The sequence below is a fragment of the Mytilus galloprovincialis genome, chromosome 7, assembly GCF_965363235.1.
Source record: "Mytilus galloprovincialis chromosome 7, xbMytGall1.hap1.1, whole genome shotgun sequence".
Taxonomy (NCBI): Eukaryota; Metazoa; Mollusca; class Bivalvia; order Mytilida; family Mytilidae; genus Mytilus; species Mytilus galloprovincialis.
This window is the reverse complement of record NC_134844.1, coordinates 8550487-8572971: the sequence shown is the minus strand read 5'-3', so window position 1 is coordinate 8572971 and position 22485 is coordinate 8550487. Positions and strand designations below refer to the sequence as shown.

The window sequence follows — 22485 nt, the reverse complement described above, 5'->3', positions numbered from 1 at the left end:
CCACTGCTGGTGGACGTTTCGTTCCCGAGGGTATCACCAGGCCAGTAGTCAACACTTCGGTGTTGACATGAATATCAATAATGTGGTCATTTTTATAAATTTTCTGTTTACGAAACTTTGAATTTTTCGAAAAACTAAAGATTTTCTTATCCCAGGCATAGATTACCTTAGACGTATTTTGCACAAGTTTTTGGAATTTTGGATTCTCAATGCTCTTCAACTTTGTACCTGTTTGACATTATCAATATTTTGATATGAGCGTCACTGATGAGTTTTATGCAGACGAAACGCGCGTCTGGCGTACTAAATTATAATCCTGGTACCTTTGATAACTATTAACACATTTAGAAATGGTAGAAATAATGTATTTTTATCTATAACATGGTTCATCAGATTCCCGCCTTATTTTGAACTGACATCAGATCAATTATAAATACTAGTACTTATCTCTTGCTTACCATTCGGTAAATTTAATTATCTTTGATTTTTTTTCTTCAATATACTTTATAAATGAACGCTCAAATATTCTATACTTTCATGCTGAATTTTTCTATATCCGATGTTCATTCTTGTGTTGTTTAACTAAATAATTTACATGTTTGTGTGGAAAAAAGATCTCTTAAGAAGAATTGTTTTCTTACAATTTCATAAATGTCGATATCAGTGTTTGTCAAATATTTCTCTTGATAATTGTTTAAAACAGACGTAAAACTAAATTAATTCTTATAAAGGTATTTTCGTTTTTTATAATAAAATTCATAAACAAAAAAAACAATGTAGGTTGTATTTAAAAAGAAGTGCCTCTGTTTCTTTTTTTTCTTCAGAATTACAGTTTGAAATGACAAATGAGTCAATATACAAAAGACGTTTCCAGGGAAAATGTTTTATTATTTTGATTTTTCTCAAACCTTATTTTGATTATCATAAGTAGTAATAAAACGTAACCCTTGGAAATGCATTATATGGATCAAGTGAATTGACCAAGTAATAATCGGTGCATTAATTTAAATTAACGTTAACTGGATTAGCTAGCTATAAAACCATTTTCTAAATTCCTGTAACAAGTTAGGAAAATTACCGTTGTTATCAATTCGTTTGAGCTTTGGATTTTTCTATTTGAATTTTCTTCGGTGTTTTTGTTATTTTACTTTTTGCTATTATAGCAAGAGAGACGCTCAACTAGTCATAACGTTATCTCGCCTATGTTTTTGTTTTTACTCTTTGTATTTTTTTCTCAAAATTTGAACATCGGTAATTGCTGTTGCCTCTTCTTCGGTAAACTATATTATATTGTTACGATATATTGGTATTCCGTGGTAATTTACAGATGACCAAACGAAGCAAGAAATCAGGCAGAGTTTTAAAATATACATTAAAGACATAGGTTAAAGTAACATACTAAATATTAAAATTCACTTTTTACATCTATTTTATTTCATTCAAACATAACAAAATGCAATACTGGCATTTTTTTCTAACACATAACAAAAAAAGAAGCCACATTGACATGATTGCTATACATCCAAAAACACTATAAATATCTATTTTCTCATTTGGAAATTGTCTTGAGACATAAAACAACTTGTTATAGTTATACGAAGCAGACAAATGAGACAATGTGTTATCTTAGCCGAGAAGTGGCACAATGTATTGTTTAAGCCGATTTTTGACACAATGTGCCATTTTAGCAGACATATGGCACAATATGTTATTTGAGCAGACAAATGAGTATTATGTTTACATTGCTAATTTAAAATACATAGTACCAACATTGTTGATTAATCCCTGTGTGAAACTGATGGTGAGAAAATATTAGGCTGTCTTTGAGGATTCTGAATTATAAAACGGACAAACTATCTTATCAAACACTATAGCATCTGTTGGTATTGTACAAGCTGATATTCCAGATATCGTAACCGATCCAGCGGTACGTCATAAACATGGCATATTACATCAGGATTTCAAATGATCACTATACTGTTACACTTATACTTGCTGGGTCGTCATTTCTGTTCCACCATTCTACAACATAGAGATACGTAACCATTAAAAAGCTTCATTGACAGGAATTTAAAAATTATAACTTCATATTTGCATTTAGTTGTTGTCGTAAATAAATGAGCATAGTTTATTCATTTTTTGGGGATTTGAAAAAAAAATCCGTTACAAAAATAAGAAATGGCTGAAATTGATATTCAATATGTGACATGCTATCTGAAGAAAAATGCTGAACTTTATATGCACCAAGCAAAACGTCACGTGAGAACTGAAGCAATATTTCCCGTGAACACATCGTTGTGTGATTTATTAATTAAAAGTAATATTGTGTTCTCTAACCTAGTTTTGATCTGTTCTGTTGTTTGATTTATTAAAGTAATATTGTGTTATCTTGCCAGCTTTCGATCTGTTCTGTTTTTTTATTTATAAAAGTAATATTGTGTTATCTTACTAGGTTTCGATCTGTTCTGTTCTTTTATTTATAAAAGTAATATTGTGTATTCTAACCTATTTTCGATCTTTTCTGTTGTTTGATTTATTAAAGCAATATTGTGTTATCTTACCAGCTTTCGATCTGTTCTGTTTTTTTATTTATAAAAGTAATATTGTGTTCTCTAACCTATTTTCGATCTGTTCTGTTGTTTGATTTATTAAAGTAATCTTGTGTTCTCTTACCTGGTTTGTAACAGTTCTGTTTGGTAATTTGAGTAATATTTTAGGAGACTCCATCTCTACATAACGGAAGTCCCAGGTATATGTTAAAGCAAAGGTTAATATAGCAGAGGCTAGAAACCATTCTGATATAGTGGATAACAAGTATACGCCTCTAAACATCATCTGAAATAGACAAGAAATCGTAAAAAACATTTCATTTATAGATCATAAAAAGATTGCCACAACGCAATTAAAGGACGAGCAACGGAAACAAAACTCATTTTAGACAATATATCGTGAACAATATATAATTGTACATTCATTCTCTGTAATAGGCAAAATATCGCGAACAGTATATTTTAGATAAACCGCCTGAAATAGGCCAGCTATTCTTAAAACTCAAATTTATGTCTTAATATATAGACTGAAATTGCCACCTTCTATTTGACTAGATAAAAACAAGTCTATTATATACTAAAAAGGACAAAAATATAAGGAAGATAAACCTTTACACAACAAGCGTCATAGATCATAACTTGCTACAAAGGTTCAATTCAGAGAGGTTAAACAAGGTTTCTGAGTAATTTACCCTCCTTTTAATACAAATCAGTTGCATGGTTCGTGACTTAGTACATTCAATAATTTGTATATTGGTTTCTGAGCACATTTTCTTTAAATCGAAACCAGTGAAATAAAACAAAAGAAGCCACATAAAAGAATTATAATGTATAACTCACCCTTGCCTCTGAGAATCCATGTTCTTTTTCCTTCAGTTTGAACAATATTTTAGATATACCAACTAATAAGCGATGTAAGGAAAATAAAAATGATTTAAAATGTGCTTTTGCAAATGAATAGAATTGTCAGGAGAAATCTAGCATAAGTCTAAAATTTCCAAAAAAAAATGTCCTTATTTTATTAGAGGATAGATTAAAAGGTCTACATCTCTAGTATATTTAACGTTTATAAATATAAACATGTCAAAAAAAGTCCCTAGTTGAAATCTTGTATGAAAAAAAGTTATAACAACGAAAACTCAATAAATTGAAGAAATAATTAGCATAAGTATTTAAAAGGGGAATAATTCATGAAGTGATAATTATTGTATAATTATATTTTTTATGTGATACAGTTATCTATATATGTTTTATACTATATTTTATTTTATTCGTGGACATCATATAAAGGATACAAGTGACAAGTAACACTGTTAAAGCTATGCTGTTGATTAGTTGTGCGATGGCTATATATCTGTTCCCAATGTTATTACTTTTGAGTTTCCATGACAACCGCGTTTGTACAAAACAATAAACTGTTCCCAATCCAAATGCCAGTCCTGCTCCAATGTAATGTAGAGCTTTCTGTGCGTCTGTCTGAAAAAATCATAAATCAGTTGTATTAAGACATTGCTCTTATCTTGGTCATAAATGAATAATGAAATAGAAACATTGCAATTTGCCGTTATCTGGGTCATAAATAAATAATTAAATATATTTTTTTCAACAAACATCATATAGATTTTGTAAAATAAATTTATGATGACATTTTTGTTGCACAATAGATTAAATGGTGTTCTTTCTATTCCAAAAATGATCCTAGTAATACAGATAATTAAAAAATTCTATAATAACACGTTGAAACATAATATTATTTTTTGAGAAAAAACGCAATATACATATTCTATGAAAAACCGAAATTTTTATTGAAATAAAGGTAGCCAATTTTCTGTCAAAACAATTATATAATATACTTATATCAGTTATAAACTGACAATGTATAGACTTAAATTTATAATCTTATCATAGCTTCAAACTTTATTGCAGTAACATTTTGACATTGTACGTAGAATTCAGATATATTTTTGACGTGAGTCTGCATTAAAATAAAATGTTGAACATTATATAGTAACAATTATAGCTATTCAAATTTAAACAGTTTGACAACTACATTGTACCTGAAAGTTGGCAACCATACTGATCCCAAGTGCTGATACAATTCCGATCAGTGCACCAGCTATATTAAACTTCTGCCACCATACAACATCATCTGAAAACTTTTTCTGTCTAAAAACTTCCTTCAAATACCAGTATCTTACAATAACGTTCATGCCCACTTTATATGAAATACAAATAACAATATATCAAAAATACTACAACTGATGTATGGAGTATAACAACAGGTAAATCAATGTAACAGAGCTTAAAAAAATGTTTTGATATAGGTTTCTACATATAATAAAATTGAACTGAAACTGGAAGTCCTAAAGTTAATTTTACAGTCACCAAAACACAACTTGATAAGTTATGTCATAGATGACCAACAAAATGTTTTATTTACAGAAACGTCCTGATCAATGGATATTGTTCTTTTTGCGGATAGTCTGATGATTTTGAGTACCTTTTGGTTTCTCACAAATCTATCAGGAGGCTTTAGGGAACATGTAAGGAGTGTTTTTTTTTAATCGTTTGAGTAGTAATTATATTTAACAAAGAAACGAACTTCCGTTTTCAGAATAAGGGAGTACATTTTGAACCAGATTTTTTAATCTTGTAAACCGTCTTGTTTTGTTTTGTTTAAAATATAGTGCTTACATATTGCGATTAAACACTGTGCGTTTTACTTTTACGATAAATAGTGAAGATAGGAAAAGTCAAAGGTTTGTACATACGTCTATTAAACAATTTTAAGCCACGAATATGGTTAATATTTGAATGTGTCGTTTTGATCGAAGTATTGTGTTGTTGGTGGTTGCTTGTTGTAGTTATGTCATTTTTCTAAAAGTTTGTATTATAATTTTTATGTACTATTTAGATGATCGATCTTTTGCTAATAATTCGGCTTAGAAAAATATCTATCGACCGGATTACATCAATAAAACTTACACATAACAGCACCAATGTTTATTAGCTGTCCAAATACACATCTTTCAGGAGAATCTCTGGCTGTGTGGCTGCAAGTATCAACAAAGAAATATCAAAAATAGGTTTAAACTTTTGAACTTTCAAGAGGTATTCGGCTCCATTCATAAAATAAGTCCTGGTCTCTGAGGAGAGTGGATATGTACAAATATATGTACATGTATTAATTGATTTAAAAAAAAAATTGGACGAATTATGTAATGTGTTATTTTGTTTTCATGTATGCCATCAACCCTATTGGGATATAATAGTGCATTATTCGTGTTATTTTCAATAAATTTTTGTAGACATGTGTTCTTCGTATTTTACCATCTGAACATAAACATAAAGCAGTAAGCTTATGATTTAACGTTTTATCGTTTTGGGTGTTTAAACATGATATTTACACAATAAACTTAACACGTAAAAAACTAACGTGTCAAGCACTGATATAATCTTGGCATGATGAATATTTTATCGTGTTAAGGTTTGTATCAATCAAACGTTTAAATATGAAGTGTTATCTATGTAAGACAATTTATAATGCATATACTATTAACACGTATAATGCGTAACTAAGAAAAGAATCATTCATGATGATTTTTGTTATTTACTACACAGAATTTTTATTTAACTGACTGCATAATTTCTGTTAGCACATTAACAAGAATTATTCAAAACACAAAACCGTAAATTAGTATGATTATGAAAATGGAAAAAAGATCGTAAGTGCATTAATTTGATAGAGATGATAATAAACCCAGCACACACAACGATCAGAAAAGAAATAAAACGTCTATGACAAAGATAACCCAATTCTTATAAACTTATATTTACCTTATATAGGGAAAATCAGGTTCTACATGACCATAACTTACTGCAATAGCGTACCTACAAAATATATCCATCATATTGAGTGTCTGTTGGTATTTAACGCCCATCACCCAACACTCCAAGCTGTATAAAGACATTATTTTTTTTTACTTTCTGATAAGTCACACCCAACACTCCAAGATGTATAAAGACATTAATGTATATTACTTTCTGATAAGCCAAACCTTTGACTTAAAGCAGATTGCTGAATATGACCCTACTTCTTACCTGAGGGTTACCAAGACCAACATTTGCACTCCTGCTTTCGTGGCATCGAAGAAATGAGTATTGTGTGTATGATACGACAATTTCATGTTTTGGAGGTCGTCCGTGATATAGTTTTGCCATAACAGTCACCTGAATGGTGATGGGATCAATAAAACTTTCGAAGAAATTTCTTAAGCTGTCGGGGATTCACAAATTAAATTACTAACGCATATTGAGTGTATGATGTGCAGGTTCTTTAAAAAAAATACGTATGGATAGTAATCTTACAATAACATGTATAGCAATCTAACAATACCATATATAGCAATCTAACAATACAAAATGTACCATGTATAGCAATCTTACAATACCATGTATAGCAATCTAACAATACCATATATAGCAATGTAACAATACCATGTATAGCAATCTAACAATACCATGCATAGCAATCTTACAATACCATGTATAGCAATCTAACAATACCATATATAGCAATGTAACAATACCATGTATAGCAATCTAACAATACCATGCATAGCAATCTTACAATACCATGTATAGCAATCTAACAATACCATCACCTCAAAAACATTAAATGGAATAAAAAGCAACGCATAATGGCGACTGTTCTATGCATGTAATGTACCTTGTAACCATGATGCCCATGCGCCATCATTTAGCAAATGAAAAACAGAGGTACGGACATTTTCCTGTTCTACATTTAATTGTAACGGGATACCACTTAAAGAATCTTTGAATCTAAATTCTACCAACATACAGTGTATCATGGACTGGTCAGAAGTTAAATTAACATTAATTTAATCAATATTCCAGAATTATCTGGGATAAGGTATTTTTTTCCAAAAATGTGTGGAAAGTCTTTACAAATCATAACAAATTTTATATTGAAACTAAAGCTATTGTTATACAAATTGAATCGTTTTCGTTCAAATTGTCAATGCCAACTTTAACAAAAATATGTACACCTTACAGTAGCCAGTTTATAAGAATTCGCTACGACTATAATATACATGTATCACTAGAGCTGGAATGCGGATATTTCAAAAACTCGGTCTGTAAAATCTTGGTTTATGTTTTCGTAAATTAAGTTAATAAAACATTTATAGGAGCATGGCCATACCCCCATTGTACATGTAGATAGCATCAAATTTTGCAAATTGGATAATTGTGAATAAGTTTGTACATACGTGATGAAAAAAGAGACAATAATCCATATAGCTGTTATCAATGGTAACACGAATAGTCTTTTCCGCAGACAAACAAGGCAAGCAAAACTCATAACTCCTGGTAGATCTTTCTCGGACTCTGGTCCTCTGTCAATATAAAATATAGAAATTAGTTACAAAAACTATAAGGTTCCCTGGAATTTCCGTTTGACAAAAGACAAATTGTATGACAATTTAAACAAAGAAGTATACAAAAAATGAATTTAGAGAGTAAAATTTGTTTCCTTCGAAAAAAAAAAGGAAATTGAATTCAATTGTTATGAATATATATGGAAAAGTTTTGTGTCGGTGCAGATCTTCGGTAAACAATTCAACTGAGAAGACATTGTTCCTTTTTTATCAATCCACGTACACGAACAAAACCCATACAAAGGACTTGTGAACAAAAATAACTACAAAGGTCCCTATGTCGAAAAGATTCTATTTTGTATATCAATGGCTCTTTTAATTAATATGCTGAACATCAAACTAAAACGACATCACGTTATCTTGGTAACATATGTATTTAAATGTGTCTCCTTCTGTCTATAGAATTTGAACTTATCATCAGCACATTCGTTAATCAAAGTATATATCATTTTAAATTATGTTTTATCCAATGCATTATTAATTGAAAGGGTTTATTATTATAAATCATTTAAACACTTTAACATTTTAGAATAATCAAATACAAATGTATATTTTTGTCATTCTGTCATCAGAGTAAAACATCCATTATTCTCGACTCCTAGGAGTCGAGATTAAGAATTGAACGATGGACACTAAGGGCGTGAATTTTTCTTGCTTCCTGATTGGAAGATATCACGAGACGTGAATAATTAAAATTTATTGATTGGTTAGAACAATCCAAACCAAGTAACTGTCCTTCAATCCCGTAGAGTATCGGATTTGTCGTCTCTATTTTAGCAATTAGATTTTACACAGGTAACTTTTATCTATAAATAGACGAATCTTCTGGAGTAAACAACAACGTTAAACGATACTACAAGTTCATAACGTGTGACCTCACGTGTGTGGTAAAATTTGTTGATTGATGCACGTGGCTATTCTAGTAAATGAATTAATCTACAAAGCGAGAGCTCTTTCCATTTTCATCAGCTAAGAGTCGAATTTAGCACTTTTTGAAAGGCTATCGCTTGTTAGGTATTGTTCACGGATATTAGAGATCGAATCATTTTTTTTTTTTATTTGTAGTTCGAAATATCAATAGAAAGTCAAGGTCCTCTTTATTCAATATATGAACCCAGTGTCGAATCCAGCAATCCTACATGTATATGATTGAGGAAAACGTATTTGTTCACAAGAAAGATGGAATACACATAAAAAGTGAGATTTTTCATCAAAGATTCTTGAATTCAATTCACCTTTCCACTTAATGAATTCTCCTTTCCATTTAATGAATATAGACTGAGTGAGGATTTATTCAGAAGATGATGTGGTTAATAACTTTAAGCATGAAATTGACATAAAAAGAACAAGTGAACAATCGGACCGCCACACCAATAGCATAGGTTTTTCAATATTAACAATAATCATAACTTCAAGTTAGAATTACGTGTATTATTGTAAATACTTGAACATTTATTTAATCTTCTCTAACTAACATAAGTATCGTTCTAAAGTGAAAGGTTTTTTGCTATTGAAGAATACTAAATTTTAAATATTGCAATGTTATAAAACAATTAATGCTCCTGTACCTTTGGTTTATCTCTTTTTAATAAAAATAAAAAGACCAAATAAGACTATTTTATCGTTTTCTGATAAGCATCAACACATATTTGCCCATGGCAAGTGAGACGAACCGTCCGAACAGATAAATGCCAATTACTATGTGTTAATAATGACATATGTTTTTACATAAAAAGACAGGAATTTCCTGCAGCCGATTATAGTTTCACAGGATCGAATTTAAATATTGAGAAGAAGAGTTTATATATGTCAAACTTTGTAGCCAACGATACACGATAAGATTTTAAAATGATAGCAATACTGGCTGCAGTTCTTTTAATGAGAAGACATTGATAATTTCCAGATCTCTGTGTGTGTAGGGAGACAATTATCAATTATACTTCTCACTCACTGTTATGATTATCTATCTAATAAACTTTAGGAAAAAAAACATTAATCGATGCCAGTTTGTATCCGAAATAAACAAAATCTTGTAAAAAAAAAGGCTCTTAAGTCAATGGTATTTTAGTATACAATCTATTTTAAATGTAACTTAAAGATTAATTTAGTGTTGTGTTCATTGTAATTGGAAGGTCATCCAGTATAGACTCTAAAGGTCCGCTTTAGGAGGAAACCGCTATAGAAGGAAAGACGTTGGCTTTGATTATATCCAATATGTTAAATACTTTTTTAAATGTCCGCTATTGAAGGAAAGATGTCGGCGTTTATACTTGTAATTTAAAGCAGAATTTCTAAGAAATCATGATACATACAACACACTAAATATATATAAATGTATAGAAAAGGTACAATAGTTACAATTGTTCTTTAAATACTAACTACTTAAACCTAATGAATGCTCAAATGTGACTAAAACATCAAAAATACTCACGAATCTTTTAGTCTTGAAAACGACATTTCCATTATTTACAAATTTACCACACACGACATTGTTTTAAATAAATGATAATGTACATAAATATACATTGATCACACATATAAATGTAACCGGATAGACAATACATAGGAACCTGTTCCTACTTAAATGATAAACCGCCATTCTACTTCCGATAAAAGTACTAATGTATTGTTATAGTCCAACAACAATATGGTTAAAATTCATCTACAATAGTTTGTCAAAAATAACTGAGAAATGTATAACCTCCATGTCAAAGTTTTTACCCTACATGCACATTGTTTTTCCTCTCGTATCGGTAAGAATACATATTATAGCATGTTTTTTTATTTTTTTTATTTAGAGATTTAGATTTCTTTAACGTATAAAGTTGCAATAATACTTTAAACACATAAACATGATGATAAAGGCAAACAAGTGAATTAATATTAAAAATTATAAAATTAATTGTTATTTTCAAAAATAAAATTGCTTCCATTCAGACTTACATTATTGAAAACTGGGACTATTATACTAACAGTCCCAATTGATATTAAATGTAACATTAAAAATAAACGCAAACCTCTTTTCAATGTAAATTCCCTGCAAGAATATAAAAGCAACTGTAGATACCGTGCTTTTCCAACAAAAACTGCACTTCCACTCGACTATGAAATTTAACACCTTTTAGCAGCACGTAGACACAACAGACCCTCAGGTAACAACTTTATCAATAACAAATGATTGCGATAATTATGGATGTCAATTTTGTCACGACGGCGTCTCAGAAAACTACATATCTGTCAAAAACCTATCCAACTGTTGCTGACCAGGGGTGTCGGCTGGCATTTATTCTAGGACAATACACATTTCTTGGTTGTTGTTTCAATTGAAAGATTTTGCATACGGGCAATTACATATAATTATTACAGGTTTCTGCATATCATTTACATAAACGGTTCCAATTTGGTTAAAACCAGATAATTCTGAGACAGTTAAAGTCTTGTCAGGGATGGAAAACGCAATAATAGTGTGAAATTTTCAGTCTCATATACAAATATTTAAGTGCTGATCAAGCCAAAAATGGGTAAAAACACTGCCTACCTTGATCTTTGCTAGGGAGAGATGCATTCCCTAATTCCTATATCTTATTAAGTCTTGTCAGGGATGAAAAACGCAATAGTAGTGTGAAATTTTCAGTCTCATATACAAATATTTAAGTGCTGATCAAGCCAAAAATGGGTAAAAACACTGCCTATCTTGATCTTTGCTAGGGAGAGATGCATTCCCTAATTCCTATATCTTATTAAGTCGTACTTTTTGCATAGATTTTATTGGTTATAATTCATATATAGCCTGAATATTCCTTCAGATCAAATCGACACTACTTATTTTAATCTTAAGTTACTCTTATATGTTTTCTAAATAACTCTTATATGTTTTCTGAAACTAAAATTTAACTAACTCTTATATGTTTTCTGAAACTAAAATTTAACTAACTCTTATATGTTTTCTGAAACTAAAATTTAACAAACTTTCTGAAAGTCTTATCACAATTAAAGGACGTAAAAAAGAAATGTAAAAAACTCTTTCTTGTGGTAAAAGGATTAGGGCTGGATGGGAATGGATGGGTGTGTGTGTGTGAAGCCAGTGGCGGATCCAGAACTTTCCATAAGGGATTCCCTGACTGACCTAAGGGGGGCCCGCTCCAGTCATGCTTCAGTGATTCCCTATATAATCAACCATTTTTCTCCCACGAAAAGGGGGGGGGGGCAGAAACGTTAACACGATCCACACAATCTGACTTGTTGACAGAAGCACGATCCACACAATCTGACTTGTTGACAGAAACACGATCCACACAATCTGACTTGTTGACAGAAGCACGACCCACACATCTGACTTGTTGACAGAAGCACGATCCACACAATCTGACTTGTTGACAGAAGCACGATCCACACAATCTGACTTGTTGACAGAAACACGATCCACACAATCTGACTTGAACACGATCCACACAGTCGGAATTGTAGGTGTTAGAATTTGATTGATTGATTGACTGGACGAGTTTTAAAAAAAGTAATCATTCATTAACGAATAAAAAAGTGCAATCGTTCAGAAAAAAATGGCGTTTGTATTTTTATAAACGTTGTTTGATTGATGGTAATTAGATTGTGTATAGACTTACTATTTACATTCATGAATTAGCCATCAAAGTGTAGATATTGTTTTATACTGCTTTGCATATGATGTATAATAATAATTAGCCTTCGTGTTTGATAGTTTGTCGTGTTCTTTGGAGTATCAATCTGTCACCAAACCTTACAGAATATCACTATAGAGGTTAAATGAATACACGAAAACCATCAAAACCTCATCAAAAACAAACTTTTATCATTTCATTGTGTAATCAAAGAAAGGGAGGAAAAAAGAAAAGTTGTCACCAAAAATAATTATTTCCGATAGAAAATGATATGAAGTCCGAATTAATATTTAGAATTTGAATAAGGGCAGTTGAGGGGTATTTTAAGTTAACGAAATAAGTAAACAAAAACACAAAAGTTCAAATATCAACCAGAGTAACACATGTTTTTTATCAAAAGACCGAGGTACATTTGTACACGCGGTCTTTATAAAGAAACCGTTATCCATACAAATTCATAGCCTTAAGTTATTCCAAATGAAGAACAAATTTTACATAATTATAAAATGAGAAACCGTGGTATAATTGCCAATGTGACAATTCTCCGCAATAGACCGATGAAACAGAAGTTAACAACTATAGGGCACCGTAATGCCTTCGAATATGAGTAAAACCCATCCCGCATATTAAACTGCAAAAGGCCTATTTGTTTTTGTACGTTAGTTACAAATCTTTAGCGTGAATCGACAAACAATATTTCATACTGCTATTGTGTATCGTAGGCTATAAACTTTCGAGTTTGTTGACGAAGCTTAACGGATTATCTATGATTTCCTATTTGCTTAAAGTTGTGAAATAATTTGCTGTATCAAATTTGTGCTTTTGTAAAAGAATTATGTTTTATTATTTGCCTTTTCAGTGCACGTTTGTTGTCATTCCTTCATCACGATTCCGACCCCCCCTCCCTTTCCCCTCCTTAAGCACTTGCGATGTGCAATGGCCAAAGTTCTAACGAAAGTTCTTGTGGTTAAGGTAACGGCAAACGGGAAAATATCAGCGAAGTAGGAACGGGAAGACAATAAATCAATAGCACTTACATTTATATAAATTTTAATAATACAAATGATGTTCTTTTACAACTGATAAAATCGGGAATGGAAACGGGGAATGTGGCAAAGAGTCAACAACCAGGCCAAAGAGTAGAAAAGGCCACCAATAGGTCTTCAACACAGCGAGAAAATGTACTCTTGTGTATAGACCAAGGAGTAGAAAACAGTCCAAGGCCACCAATAGGTCTTCAACACAGCGAGAAAATGTATACGTTAAACTTAAAACAGAAAGGAATGCAACCATTCATCATAAACGTTGCTTCCTGAAGAAAGTTTTTTTTCACCAAAAAAAGGTGATATAATTAAAAAGAAAAAAACGAAAAAAAGGAGAATCATGTATCATTTAAGATGGCAATGAATCTGTAAAAGTTTCAAACACACAACCTTTCTGATGCATAGAAATCTCTGAAAGCTTTGCCGGTGAGCAAGGTTCGGAGAGGAAAAACAACAGAAACCCAAACATATAAATGCGACCTTAATTTCTGAAAGCTTAAGCAAACAAAATTCTGATTTTAGAAAGCATCAGCGAACAAGAATAAAAAAGACCATAAGTGTGATTATTGATATTTATATCAATGCTAGCATCCCAAAAAACTATTTATAGATTTTATTAAGAATATATGTACCATTCTTGCAACAAGGACTGGACAAACCTACATGTAACACGTTTCAAAAAATATATATTCTAAGTGAAACTTTAGACAAAAGAGTGCATCATATAACACATAAAATATATTATCTTATCTTTTAAAACCATTACATATATTGTATTGCTTAAAGTAATACAAATCTCAAGGTTGACTTTTACTTTTACGATTCAAAATCCATAAAATGTTTTATGTAGTAAAGATATAACCATCAAATAAAGTAGAAACCGATACTTAAAGAAGAATAAAAATAAATGTACAAATTGATGCCTCAACTGCAAATAAACTGAAGAACTTGGATGAAAATAAGGTTAAAACTACAAAAACGAAAAAAATAAATGGTATTTCAAAATTAATTTCTTAGATAGATAAAGTATTTAACATGCATAATCTTTAACTGGTTACTTTGATAACCGGAAAATTAAAGTGAAAATTTCACAAAATAACATTACCTGATGTCTGTTTTTAAGTATGCATTGTTGTTCGACGTCTTCATATTTTATAATTTGTTTCAAATCCACAAAAATGTTGTATTTGGGTGACACAAAATAACTAATTCCGTGGTAGCCACATAGTATAATTTGTAAATCATTTTTGTACAACTCGATGAATAGTACATAGGTATGTCATGACTAGCTAGTTCACATTATTTATTGAATGAAATGAAAATATTACGCTAAAACATGATCGATTATATTACTCAGTCAACAAAGAACAAGATCTGATAATATTATTTTAAAATTTAAATTCTTCTTTTTGAACAAACGTTGTTAAGCCTTAACAAAAAGTTTTACACATGAGTTTTAGTCTATTTACTGCTAAAATCTACCATTTATATTACCTATTGATATAATCCATAAATAGAAGTCATAATGTTCTAAGTAAATCCATGTTTGAATACATATAGGGAGAAAATTAATGATCAGTGGTTTGATGATATAAAGGGTTGATATAAAGGGTACAATGATCAGTGGAGAGAGAGAGAGAGAGAGAGAGAGAGAGAGAGAGAGAGAGAGAGAGAGAGAGAGAGAGAGAGATGTATGTTATGGACATTGCTACAGTAAATAAATACATCTATACATGTGTACTTGATGCAACTTATTGGTTATTTCTTAAAGTTATTTCAAGTGTTCCAATAAGGAAGTATTTATAAGTGTGGACGAGTGTCGATAAACGATAAAGTTAATGGGGATATAGTATGCAAACTAATTTCTTTACACTTAAACTGTGTATCATAATTTATCAAGAGTTATTGGCGCGGATCACATTTTCGATCGGGTGTATGTGTATCTGTATGCTAAACAAATCCGCATACTAAATATAGAACTGACAAATGACATACTTTTTGACATCACGAACTTTCATTTACTTTTTGACATTACGAACTTTCATATACTTTTCTTAAGATTACTTAATGTTCATACTATATATATATTACTATGTATTTATATTGTATCTATATGTCGAGCAGTGTTACATGTATGTACCTGAGAGCGGTTTCTTCCTCTAAATAAACACCTGCCATGTTTCTATCCTTTGTTTATATTATTACCCGATTACAATATTACAATGATCTACAATCATATTTGGGAAATCACTTAGATAAAAATAGATACTTAAAATTTCATACAATCACGCACTTGTTATTCGATTACATTGAAATTACACGGTAACTCAATTAAAGTAAACATATCTTCCAGAAATCTTTTTTAAAACAGATAAAGGGGGTATCTTGTTTATCTCATCACTCACATATTGTTCATAATTAATAATACACCTGACTTCCATATTAAATTTAAATTTGGCACATGATTTTATCTATATTATATCTTATGAATTTGTGTATCTATTGACATGAAATAAAGTTTAAATTTAAACTTGGCAAGTCATGCTTGTCAAACTATTAAATATAAACAAGTTCATTTGTATTTACTATGAATTATGATGATTTGAAAATATTGAGGAAATTTCATGAGTTTCTAAAGGTACAAATATAACATTGTATAAGTGCATGGAAAACCAAACCCCATGTTCTTCCTGTTTGTCACTGAAAATAACTGAAAATGATTGAGGTATACATATAATTAACCAGCATACTCTCTTAAGTAAATCAAATCTCCCCATATCAGGTTATACAAATAAAAATAATATCTCATTCTTCACTTTGTAATCTTAGGGTTGATTTATACATTTATAAAGATTAAAATTGAAAATGGAAATGGTGAATGTGTCAAAGCGACAACAACCCGACCATATAGCAGACAACAGCAGAAGGTCACCAACATTGTATGTATGAAACATATCTGATGTCTATTGTTAGACTTTGGTAAAAATTTTGTAGTATTAAAAAATAAATTAAAAAAAATATATAGTTGCTTTGAGAAAAGAAAAAAGTTAAAGAAAAGCAAAATGAGAATGTTAAATTTGATGTATGCCTTTTTGTGCTACTTTGTTACATTTGTTGTTTATGTAGTGATATTAAGATGATAACACAATATTGACTGTTGTACCCCTATTTTTGACATTTTTACTCTTTGAGTATGTTTGTTTTGTTCATGCATCGTTGACAATGTAATGGAATTTGATGCGACTGTCATACAAGTGAGAGGTTTAGCTAGCTATAAAACCAGGTTCAATCCACCATTTTCTACATTAGAAAATGCCTGTACCAAGTCAGGAATATGACAGTTGTTATCCATTCGTTTGATGTGTTTGGACTTTTGATTTTGCCTTTTGATTTTTGATTTTCCTTTTTGAATTTTCCTCGGAGTTCAGTATTTTTGTGTTTTTACTTTTGATTGGTTCTGTTGATTGATAGGGAATGATTGTGTCAATTTTTATGGCCTTCTCCTTACTGAATTTGCCTTGGAGTACGATATTTTCATTATACTTTTCCCTCGTTTCTACCTACTTATACGTCCCTCGTTTCTACGTATTGACACATCCCTCGTTTCTACGTATTGACACATCCCTCGTTTCTACGTACTTATACGTCCCTCGTTTCTACGTATTGACACATCCCTCGTTTCTACGTACTTATACGTCCCTCGTTTCTACGTATTGATACACCCGTCATTTCTACGTATTGATACATCCCTCATTTCTACGTATTAATACAATGTACATCTCTGTTTTATACGTATATCCAGTTTCTACGTAATTATGGAGCATACAAAGTTTCTTCGTTTGTATACATGCCTTGTTTCTGCGTATTTATACGTCCTTGTTTCTGAGTATTTATACGTCCCTCGTTTCTACGTATTTATACGTCCCTTGTTTCTACGCTTTAATACATCCCTCGTTTCTATGAATTGATACATCCCTGGTTTCTACGTATTGGTACTTTGTTGGTTTCTACAAATTGAAACCTGGCTGGTTTCTACGTATTTACGTCCCTGGTTTCTGCGTATTTATACATTACTGGTTTCTACGTATTTAAACGTCCCTAGTTTCTGCGTATTTCTACATTACTGGGTTCTGCGTATTTAAACGTCCCTGGTTTCTACGTACTTATACATCCCTGGTTTCTACGTATTTAAACGTCCCTGGTTTCTGCGTATTTATACGTCCCTGGTTTCTACGTATTTATACATTACTGGTTTCTACGTATTTGTACGCCCCTGGTTTCTGCGTATTTATACGTCGCTGGTTTCTACAAATTTATACCTAGCTGGTTTATATGTATTTATAAGTCTCTGGTTTCTACTACGTTTTCATACATCCTTGGTTTCTACGTATTTGCACATTACTTGTTTCACCGTATTTATACGTCCCTTGTTTCTACGTATTAAAATGTCCCTCATTTCTATATATTTATACCTCCCTGGTGTCCACGTATTTATACGTCCCTTGCAATTGTTTCTATCTATTTACACATCCCTGGTTCCTACGTATACGTATTTATACGTTCCTGATTTATACGTCTATATACATCCTTAGTTTCTACGTATTTGTACATAACTGGTTTTCAAAGGTTCAGGTTTGTGCATACCAAGTAAACCAAGAAAAAGCGTAAGAGTGTACGATATATTTTTTTGTTTCAAATGAAAGCTTAGGGACTTGGATTAATTAAAAACCCTTGTTGACAGTTTTCTTTTGAATAATAAAGGGGTGTATAATATCATGTTATGAGGGTACATTTGTCCTGTTTTTCAGATCAGGAGTACCTGTTTTTGTACTATCAAACTACTGAAAAACAGTACGCTCTAATGTGCAATTAAAGGTTTGTTGAAATTTTAAGTAAAAATGAGGATCAATATAGTTTTGACATGAAATGACTGCCACTTAATTTGATCTTCCTTAAGAGAAATGGGGCAATTTATTAGTTTTATGTCCCTTTTGATTAATTTGTCTTTTGCCTATTTTACTTTGAGCATTCTGGTTGAATTGTTTTCTTACTTACTTTTGTTTTGGCTCTTGAGAAAAAAAAGCCGTATATCTATTATTGGAGTTATGTGATTTTTCTGTCAACTATTGAACAGAAACATTTTTTAGAAGTCCTGAAAGCTTGCTATCATTTTATTATCAGCTTGTTGATGTAATGATGTTGGATTGATGGTTAATCTCCAGTGGCAAATATTACACAAAAATCAGGACGCGAATATGTTAATGGGAACCATGCTTTGAACAAGACAAACACGCAGAAGCGAAAGCGACACTTAAAGCCCTAAATTACAAAGAAACAGGAATACCAATGTTCAAGTCATTGAGAAACAAACACAAAAGGAAACTCTCAAGCCACATAAAAATAAAAACCCGCAAAACTAACAAAACTCAAAGACCAAAACAAAGATAACCGGTTTGACAATTAACACTCTTGGAATGAAAAGAGAGAACTTTCCCAAGTCAGGAGCCTGTAATTCAGTGGTTGTCGTTTGTTTATTATGTGTTACATAGTTGTTTTTCATTCATTTTTTATGTAAATAAGGCCGTTAGTTTTCTCGTTTGAATTGTTTTACATGGTCTTATCGGGGCCTTTTATAGCTGACTATGCGGTATGGGCTTTGCTCATTGTTGAAGGCCGTACAGTGACCTATAGTTGTTAATGTCTGTGTCATTTTGGTCTCTTTTGGACAGTTGTCTCATTTGGCAATCATACCACATCTTCTTTTTTATAATTAAAGGTTTGTTGTCTGTACCAAAAAAAAAACTTATATAATTTGGAGTCACTCTATGATTATTTGGTGAGTAAACTCGTGCACCTTAAACTCTATATTATCACATACAAATTGACAAATTGACATTATCCCCATTTCCATTCTTAGAATGAAATTCAAAACAGTGTAGCTGTGGCCATTGATTGACACATTAAAATCATCCATTAACTGGGACAATTTACGTGAACGTTTGTCTGTAACGACCACTGTTCACGACGTACCTACGATAGACATTTAAACTGTGGGGTCACCAAAGGTTTCTTAACGCCTTTAATTATAAAATAATTCGAAAAATTAATCAGGAATAACCTTTGGGTTTTGATTTATATAATTGATATAAATCAAAATATCGTGTTATTTCTGATTAATTTTTCGAATTACTTTATTTAGGTGTTGAGAACCTTTGGTGACCCCATAGTTTAAGTGTCTTTAAAAAGTACATAGTGAGCATTGGTCGTTACATACAAACGTTCACCTAAATTGTCCCAGTCAATGGATGATTTTAATGTGTCAATCAATGGCCACAGCTACACTGTTTTGAATTTCGTTCTAGTTTCATTTACTTACTTTTACTTTCTTTGAATCAGGTACTAGTACGTCGTGTCACTATCCAAGTGTGCAACTTGTGTATTCTTTTGAATTTATTAATTTATATAAACAGAACTTGGGGGATGTACTTAATATAGAAGCACGCGACAGACATGTCACTTTTATTTTTGCACTTAGTGTTTTTTCATCTAAGTGAACATGATGAATAGATAATTTCCGAATTAAAAGTACACATTAAAAGGATGTATATATGTGCGTAATAATTTAAGACTTTACGTAAGTTACCAGTCCATATAAAGCAAAGTAAACTGTTTGAAAATTCCCCTAATAGCAATTACTGTACAATATAAATACACTAAAGAAACAACTTTATAAAAACAGAAGATGTGTTATGATTGCCAATGAGACAACTCTCCACAAGAGACAAAATGACACAGACATTAATAACTATAGGCCACCGTACGGCCTTCCAGAATGAGCAAAGCCCATACATTTATGCTTCAATGTTTCATTTTGAAAATGAAAATCCATACTGCCGATATGCTTTCAAATAAAATGCTCCGCGGGGCGAAGCCTTATACGAACACACAGTTCGAACCATGAACAGTTTGGGAAACTATGACCACTACATTCAAGATTGATACAACTCCAAATTTTAAATGTGATTAAATTTTTAACACAAAATAGGTTTCAAACACAGTGTGAATGCGGTCAAAGATTTAAAAAAAAAAGGACTTTAATCTATTATTTTAATCTATTTATCAATAAACAATATTTGCTAAGTTTTTAAAGAAATTCGCGTCATAAAATTAATAGCAGTCCGAAAATTAATGTTTACAGAATAACAAACTTACCTACCACAAAGTTCTTAAAAAAAACTATTTCTAAAATATCATTTGTTTTTCGCAATATCTAATAATAAACTGTAAATGTCAAACTTTATTTATACATAATTTTTATAATTAAAATTTTAGGCTATATCTATTTTTTAGTATTTGTGATTATATATTTGACATAGCATAGGTTTCTGATACATAATTGATGTTGTTTAAGAACTAAAAGATTTGGACATTTGATTTATTATTTTTTTTTAAATTTCTACCCTTTAGACTTCAATATGAACCTATTTAAAAAACGGGTCCCAAATCCAAAAATCAAAAGTACCCCATTTTCTTGTCGTTTACTAATAATTTTTTAAAATTTTATTGCCATTCAAGTCAGTTTTATTAGCCAAAATGTTGAGTAAATAGATGAGGGGTACAATAAATGATTTTATTACAATCATTTAAATCCCATATTACTTTTTCTCTTTTCAAATTTCTTAGATATGTATTTTGTTTTTTTTTTTTCAATTATTTATAACAAAGACATTGAAATAATATACATTTGGTTCTAAAAACAGCGAAAAATCCCAAATTTACAAAATTAACAGCATGGTAAATTTGACATAAAGAAGCAACAAAACATGATAAAAATTTCTTATATTAACACCTACCTATAGTTTGTTTTATGTTCAATTTAATCGGATTGGTCCACTTCATCTTTATTTTAAGTTTGAGAAAAAGTTTAATTGGGTAACTGTGATTTTTTCATGACAATAGCCCAAAAATGGGTAAAAAAAAATTTTAAAAATCCGAAAATTATCAAAATTGGGTACTTTCAAAGTACTGTAGCTTAAAGAGAAGTGCACCATCATATGATTTTTTTTCTTCACCAATTACTTATTTTACAGTCATTCAACCCAAAATCAGGGTAAGAAAAGAAAACTTTAGACGTATTTGGCTACATTTTTGGTGCCTCCATCCTTAAGTGAGCCCCTTTTTATAGTCTGTGTTCCTTTAGATTACTTGTAATGGAGGTATATAATGTAAAAATATAAACATTATAATTGATATGTACTTCTAAAATTTTTACTTCTATATAAAAAAAATGAATATCTAAGTAAGAAAAGTAAAGCAAATTTAAAATAAACTGACCTTTTGATGTAAATAATTCTGAAGTAAAAACGGAGAAAATAGAGAGTCCTTGTTCAGTCTTAAAAACTAATGTGATAGACAACGAGTCTCGAAGATGTAGTTTATGAAGTATTTTTTATATATCATTTTATACAACCAATAGGGTTATCTGTACACTTCATATACTAGTGTATATCAGTGCAGTTACATACTTACAAATAAACGTTGTATTCTTAAGAACTGAAATCAATTGATGTTATCCAGATGACAAAAAAAATCAAAATAAATCCTTCTGCTAGATGGTAATGATATTAAAGAAACATATATATACTCTTAAATATGTAAAACTTGAAATTGAAATATATTGAACAGGAAATCGTTTTATTTCCGATGTCTCAAGTGATTTGTAAATGACTAATCTATTGTTGTTCAATTACATCACTTAATGCTTATAGAATTGTTTATATTATATTACTCAATATTT

General features: G+C 30.8%; 1 protein-coding gene across 7 annotated transcripts; it reads right to left on the bottom strand.

Moving 5' to 3' along the window:
- Nucleotides 1-1411: 1411 nt before the first annotated feature.
- LOC143082255 (DNA damage-regulated autophagy modulator protein 2-like) lies at nucleotides 1412-22379 on the bottom strand. Of its 7 annotated transcripts, none has more exons than XM_076257854.1 (9): nucleotides 22218-22379; nucleotides 7841-7966; nucleotides 6387-6440; nucleotides 5535-5602; nucleotides 4607-4764; nucleotides 3845-4025; nucleotides 3390-3451; nucleotides 2674-2835; nucleotides 1412-2022 (listed from the first exon to the last, which is right to left on the bottom strand). In XM_076257854.1, exons 2-9 carry the CDS (start codon nucleotides 7930-7932, stop codon nucleotides 1987-1989), a joined length of 813 nt encoding a protein of 270 aa, XP_076113969.1. In that variant the 5' UTR covers nucleotides 7933-7966; nucleotides 22218-22379; the 3' UTR covers nucleotides 1412-1986. The 7 variants fall into 7 exon arrangements, with proteins under 7 accessions (XP_076113969.1, XP_076113966.1, XP_076113965.1 ...); XM_076257851.1 differs by lacking the exon at nucleotides 22218-22379 and adding an exon at nucleotides 15829-15950; XM_076257850.1 differs by lacking the exon at nucleotides 22218-22379 and adding an exon at nucleotides 14794-14937.
- Between the last annotated feature and the right edge of the window lie 106 nt (nucleotides 22380-22485).

Coding starts and splice junctions, on each gene's coding strand:
- LOC143082255 (XM_076257850.1), bottom strand. CDS start 14,837: ATGAAGACGTCGAACAACAATGCATACTTAAAAACAGACATCAG. Junction 4,765..5,534: donor AAACATTGGTGCTGTTATGT/GTAAGTTTTATT, acceptor TTTCATATAAAG/TGGGCATGAACGTTATTGTA. Junction 2,836..3,389: donor ATGGATTCTCAGAGGCAAGG/GTGAGTTATACA, acceptor TGTCTATTTCAG/ATGATGTTTAGAGGCGTATA.